The sequence below is a fragment of the Trichinella spiralis genome (genome assembly GCF_000181795.1).
Source record: "Trichinella spiralis strain ISS 195 chromosome Unknown Scfld4, whole genome shotgun sequence".
Taxonomy (NCBI): domain Eukaryota; kingdom Metazoa; phylum Nematoda; class Enoplea; order Trichinellida; family Trichinellidae; genus Trichinella; species Trichinella spiralis.
The window spans coordinates 102,296-109,424 of record NW_003526943.1 but is presented as its reverse complement, the minus strand read 5'-3'; the positions used below and the strand labels follow the sequence as shown (position 1 = coordinate 109,424).

Below are 7,129 nucleotides of genomic sequence, written 5' to 3'. Positions count from 1 at the left end.
TATTCATGTACATATACATATACATATACATATACATATACATATACATATACGTATGTTTATAAAACAACATTATTAATGCAATAGTTGTTTCGCTTTTTCTTATTTATTTACTATATAATTATTGAATAAAAGAAATTAATTTAAATATCTTTTTAAAATGTAAATTATGTTTTAAAATTTTGATGAATTTGTTCAAGTTACAAAAAATGATTAATGAGCATTAAGTGAAAAATCTGTCAAGTCTCTTTATTTCAAGCTGCATTTGTTGATTGGTCGCAAGTTAACATCTGGAAATTGAATTTCTTAAAATTCATCAAATTTTATTCTCTTAACTAAAAATTGATTTAAAAGAAATTTTACACTATTTATTAAATTTCATTTAATTAATTGAAAAAATTGCTTACGTTTCTGACCAATGATGTAAATTTGCTCCAACTTTGCAGAATCATCTTCTGGACGAAGATCGTCACGATCAACGTATGGGCTATCACTTAATAAGCCACTGTGAGCGTTGAAACCCCATTTATTTAACAGATCATTCAAATGTGGAAGCATCGGTGGAAGAGTTTTCATTGTTGAATTTGGAGGATTTTTCAAACCAAGCTTGTGAAGTAATTCCACTTTGACGCGTTCAATTCTTGCTAATTTCGCTTCTTCTCGAAGTAGGCAAGAAGTGCAGTTATGGCGAATATAATCTTCTAAAGTTTCATTTCCAACAGGACCAAAAGTTTGATCTTGTGTATCTTCAATACTGATTTGAGTTCCACTAATGAAATCAACCACCTTTTGTGAAGATGACATCATCATCAGCGGATGCTTATTGGTCCAAGAATGGGCGTAATTATTATTATTATCTACTGCAGCACTGTCAAACAGTTCTTGACTAAGAGATGATAGAGCTTCACTATCTAAATCTGGTTGTACTTTGTCTTGTGAATTGTACTTTTCATCCATTTCATCTTGAATAATTTCTTCATCAGATGGCTCTCCTGGGTCCACTTGGAGTAACATCCTTTCACCGGCACTGTATAATTGTCCATCAAAATCGGTCGTAATCTTTTCTAATGGCTTCGATGCGGTTGGTGATGAATCAACTGTGCTTGATTTACTCGAAGTGGTCATCAACAACAAAGTGACCAGAAAGCGGAGCATTTTGTAGTTAGCCATAGGGGTTTTCCTTAAAACCAGCACATTTTACAATGGAAATTTATTAAAATTTTCATAAAAACAATAATATAACAAAACTTAATTCAAAAAAGTGTGATACACAAAAATAGTGTTAGCAGTAAAATAGAAAAAAGGGAAAAATGAATGAATGAATGAATGAAACTTAAAGGGAAGAAAGTATACATATACGTATAATATATATATATGCATATAATGGATGTAGAAGAAAATGTTATGTATATTTGAGCAAAATTAAAGCGAAACGCAATTCAAGCTCGTTTCGTTGTTTCGAATGCTTCATTTTTAAATGCATCATGTCTATAACTAGCTTCCTACTTATTCTATGAATCTGATTTGACAGTCAGCTGGAAAAAGATAATGATTTATTTCTTTCACCCATTCTACTCTGCAGACGTATTGTGATTGGTCAGTATTGCTACACCAGCGACACACTGGACTCTCTCGATTTCTCGAACTCGTCGACAATTGCAAAAGTGAATAATGGAACAGAAAGCAAAGAAAAGTGTTTTTACTGCAGATATTCAATCAGCTTCCTCAGCTTCCACTTTTGCTAACTAAAGTTTACTTTTCCATGAAGCTCAGCAACGGTCAGTTGATGTGAAAATAAAGTAACCTCACAGAAGAAGAGCAAAGCTGACCCCTATCCGCTATTATTGATTGTTTACGGTTCTTCAGTAAGAAAACTTCTACCATAAGCCAACATGCCACATAACCTGTTTTGCATTCTTGCATTTTGAGTTTAAAATTTTTTCCCCAAAACAAAACAAACAAACAAACAAACAAACAAACGAAATAATCAGCAGCATTACATTTTTAAAATAACACCGTAAACTTTAAATTAAATTAACCAATATATATATATGCATGTATAATACGCTGCAATTGCAATATCTCTTATAATTGAAAGCAACGATTTGACCAATCTTGATCAGCTGTTGCCTTGCAAATGATGCGCAAGCATAGTTACAAGCAGTACGATAAAAGAGGGCAAAAAATATTCATTTTGATTTAAAAAGAAACTAGTTAAAAATAATTTTAGCATTTCTGCGCAAAAAATAGCAAAATGTTTGACTCGACCAGAAAAACTGATGACATACCAAGACAAGCAAATGTCGGAAATGGACTAGAAAACAATCCAACTGAAAATTTTTTGAGCAATATTTTAACAAAATGCACTTTTCTCAAATTTTTTTACGAAAAAACTGTTTGGACAATATTTTGCACAATAATTATTACAATTTCTACCAAAACTGTGTACGGTTTATGCAGAGTTTCGCTTTCAACTGCAGCTAATGTGCAATGAATGTACATTTCAGAAATTAAACAAGCAACATCAAATTATATCACACATAAGATAAAAAGCAAAGCATACTAAACACTTGGAAGATTTTATTTCTTTTAACAACTTAACATTTCCAAGTTTTACTTTATTAAAAAATTTCAATAAAAATTGCAGAAATAATGAAGTTATAGCCCAGTCAATTTTTGTAGTGCTTCTTCTGAATAAAATTAATTCTGTGCGATCATTTTGAAAAGCTTTTATTGGATGTTCAAACTTACTTTTTATTACAAGATATGACATGTCCAAAATGGCTTCAAAAACAAGTTTAGTTATAATAATTTTCAATATTACTTCAAATTTTATCACTTTCAGTCTTTATACAAAATTATAATAAAATTCCTATATTATTGATTATGCAATTTGTTCGCACTGAGGTTCCTACAACATGCAGTATTCATTGACGTACAGTGAAAATTTGCATTTACTTACATTAGCCAAAGCAAATTATTTAAAATAAATATTCACTTTGAAGTGTAATTGAACTAACTGACTGCATGCATGCTTCACAAAGCAGAGTGATCCGTTTTTTTATATTATGCGAACTTTTTGAATGTAAATTTTTTCTGCTAGCAAATATTTCAACCATGCAGTGTTTGTTAACCTTTGGAAGAAAGTGAAAGAAACATTATTCTTTTGCAAATATGATATTTCAATGATAAATAAAAGGATTTTCATTTCTAAAAAATATTGATCATAATAAAACCATAAAATTATTCAAGTTCAATAAGTGGTCGTTTATCACTGAATTTTGATTAACCACGTCCACTTGACGCAATTTTTTACTTCTTCATTAATAACCTTCTGTTTTTATCAACAACAATTTTCTTTTGTTAACAATAACTTTAGTCATTTTATTTCTACTTTTTTTGCATTCATAAATAATTTTGAATGAAATGCACTTTTTGTGTGACATCGCTGCGACGTAGGCAACGGCATGCTTTCTTCATTTTTCAGATGAATGTGAGCAATTCTTTATTTAACATCGCAGAAAGCATTTACTATTAAAAACATTTGCTACAATTTATATGCCCCTGAAATATTGCATTAATCAACTTTGAATAACTTCAGATTGGGACATTTAAATTAATAAATAAATGTTTATATATATCTACATATATATCGATAGTTAGATATTCAAATGTAGATAAAATGAATATTTCAAACTTTATATATTTAAAGAAGGCAGTTTTCTATTTTAGAAAAACGTATCATTCATGACATTTAATAACCTTTACAGCTTGCTATTTTATATTATGCTATTCCAATGGTTTGTGTAAATAATAATTTGAAAACCACTGATTTATGCGTGAACACTAGATGAAAAATGCTTAACCAGTAATGGTAAAACTTAAAATGTCGGCAATAAAAATAGTGTAACTGCTAAACATAAATTGTTAAATAAAAATGTGCAAATGAACTTTAAAACAAAATCTGCCTACTTTAAATTGCATTCTTCCATCACAATTTTTAAAATTTATTTCTATTGTAAAAAGACTAAAGCATGCATTATTTTTTTTGCAATTACAACTTATCATGTTTTTGTTAGGAATAGAAATGAGAAAATAATTTAAAAATTACCAGCAATTTATATTTATATTTATATTAGATTTTGTACACAAGTAGAAGTCGAAATTCAAGAAGCTAAAGAGTATTTAGAAAGCAAGCCATAAGTGCCTTATTATGAATTTATCATAGTCATCAGCAGATGAGCAGAAGTGAAATGAAAAATGTTGTCTTTAAAAACAATTCATCTAAAAATTTCTATGAAAATCAATAATTTTGATATTTTTATTTACGTTCAAACAAAGATAATTTAAGAAACTATGCTAGTTAGTGAAGTAAATTCATCTATAGGAATACTCTGCTTAGAACGTAATTCCGTTTTATTACACTACTGTTAATAGTATTGATTAAAACATGAAAAATGACTGATATTTCGCTAGAAAATATACTATCAGCTGTTTGATTATTTTGATATTTTATAAATTATCTATTTTTTTACATTTCAATAATTTGTGCTAATTATAATTCAAAATCAAACTTCTGCAAAAGCTTTGAATGAATTCATTTAGTATCATAATACACTGATAGCCAAATCATCGGATGAGTTAGCATTATTATTCCATATTAAAATGTTGTTAATAAATAAGTCATGTGCAAGCTCAGCCATATAATGATGTGAATATTATTTAGTTTCAAAGCAGTTTGCTATTTTTCACTATACATACTGGTTGAAAGTTGAATTCACAAAATGGAAGTAGCTAAACAAACTTTCTACTGCTTAGTTTTTAATATACTTCTACAAAATGTATTTAATTTGAAAATTACCTCTTTGCATTTTTATCTAATGGATAAAATTTTATTCACACATTTGGCACGTGTTAAGATGCATTTCATGAAACAAAGATTCAAAAATATGCATCAGTTTTGAAAGGGATGGCGATATAATATTTTTATATTATGTGAAATGAACTGCTTTCATTTAATTTCATTCTATTTTGATATGCATATCCTTAATATGTATTCATGAAATAAATTTTCTTAATTATTATTCAAGATAAAAAAATGCTCCACAAATTTTATTGAATTCATTGTTTATGAGCAACGGCAAAGATTTTTTTAATCTTGAAAAATTTATCGGAAATAATGATATGTTGAAACAATTTTTCAAAACATTTTACAAATTCTAAAAATATAACTTTTTAAAAAAGTTATAGTTCATCATTAAAAATAATGTATAATTGTTTTTACTTTTTTAATTTAATATTTCATATATTTGCTTTCAAAGAAAAATTATTGTATTATTACAAAATTTATTATAATTTATTAGAAACTATATTATTTGTGAAACATTAAATTTATTATATGCCTTACTTTCAGAATTCATAAAATTGAAACAATCACGTTAATAAAATCTAATAAACGTATAAAAGTATTTTTGTTGCACAGCAATAAAACAATTTAATAACGTCTAAACAGTGAATTTAAATGAACATATATATTTTTCAAGTATGAGATACTGCTAAAAGATTTTTCAGGAAATATTTATTAATATAACAATCGGTTCACAATCTTCACAGTAGTTTGAAAATGTCTTTAGAATAAAATTTACGCATTGAAACTCAAGTGGATATGCTATTTTCACTTTAATCATTAATCGAATCAGTCAATTTCAAAAACTTGCCACAATCGCGTTTACTTTCTATACAAAGTGGAACATTCCTATGTAATGAACCAGCAAATAAACGTCTCTTTGACATGACTTCTACAGTTCATACTTTAGACTTACTGTCAGTGAAGTTACTGTATTTAATTTACTTATAAACTGACTTCAAAAATGCATCATAAACTTGCAATTTTGATTTGAAATTTCCTGATAAAAGTAATAAATTTATCAAAAACATCTTGAGCCTTCTTTTTCTGACCTTTCGACTTTTACATTTGTTGTAAAATGACACTTTTGAAATACCAACATTGCTATTAGATGATTTTGCACTGCGTTGGAAAATGCACTAATTGATAGATTTCATTTTGAAAGATTCAATGCAATGAACTGCTATGCAAACAAAATCATACACTTTATTCAAAAATTGTTAATTTTAGTTTTTATAACTTTTGTTAATTTTAAAATTACTTATCCATTTAAAATTACATATCTGAAAAATTCAAGTTGCTTACTATGTAAAAAGTGAAATTTTTTTACAACAAAATGATTTTCTCATCTGACAGTGGCAATTACATTGCCTAAGAAATGTTTTAAAGAGGAAGTGATACATCACAATACTATTTAAAGAATTTTTCTATTATTAATGTTATCACTAAAAAAAGTTTGAATCAGATTTTCTGGCTAAATTTTTAAATTTTTCTATAGCAACATGATTGCTTCATGTTTTAAATAACATTAGCCAGTGGTTTCCTATCAAATCCACTGCTGACTATTTCATCAACAAATAGCATATGGCTGAATTATTTACTAGAAAATTTGAATTTATTTTTAACATCTGGTAGTTTTGCACTGCTCTTTTTGCAGTCGAAAATACCACCACCTTCACATATGAACACAAGCAGTACTAGCAAGTTGTGTTAGTTTGTGCTGCGCATTGACTAAAGCCGTTATTGCAATTCTTTTACTTTTATTATTCTTTAATGTTGAATTTATTTAAACGAGTTTGTTTTTTTTAATGATCTTCTTATTACTTTTTGGAAAGTAAACAAAATTTGTTAAATTGTTTTAAAAAGTAAGTTAACAGACTGTTTTTGTGTAACATGATTAACAAAAATTCAATGAAGCAACTGTTTTCATTAAAATTACAAATGGCTTAGCAATTACGCTACATAGTAACTTGTACTTAGCTGTTCACAAAGCATGGAAAAGTGAAGCAATCACGCAAATGCTACAATAAACTGCAATACACATTGCATAGACATAAAAACTGAGATTCGTTATTCGTGATTTTTTCAGTGAGCTACATTTTTTTCATAAAATAAGCATAACAAAATTTCATTGAATAAAAAAATTTTTTTTCTTATAAACAATTTCAAAGCAGTTTCGAAACGCAGAAGTGAATGATTGCAAAATTTTATAAGTTGACTTGT

The 7,129-nt window shown here is 27.6% G+C and overlaps 1 protein-coding gene across 1 annotated transcript; it reads right to left on the bottom strand.

Annotated features, from left to right (window-relative positions):
- Positions 1–407: 407 nt before the first annotated feature.
- Positions 408–1,170, bottom strand: Tsp_00012a (growth/differentiation factor 8; the record flags this gene model as incomplete). Its single annotated transcript, XM_003375772.1, has 1 exon — positions 408–1,170. A coding segment is annotated over exon 1 (763 nt), but the record flags the coding sequence as incomplete, so codon positions are not given.
- Between the last annotated feature and the right edge of the window lie 5,959 nt (positions 1,171–7,129).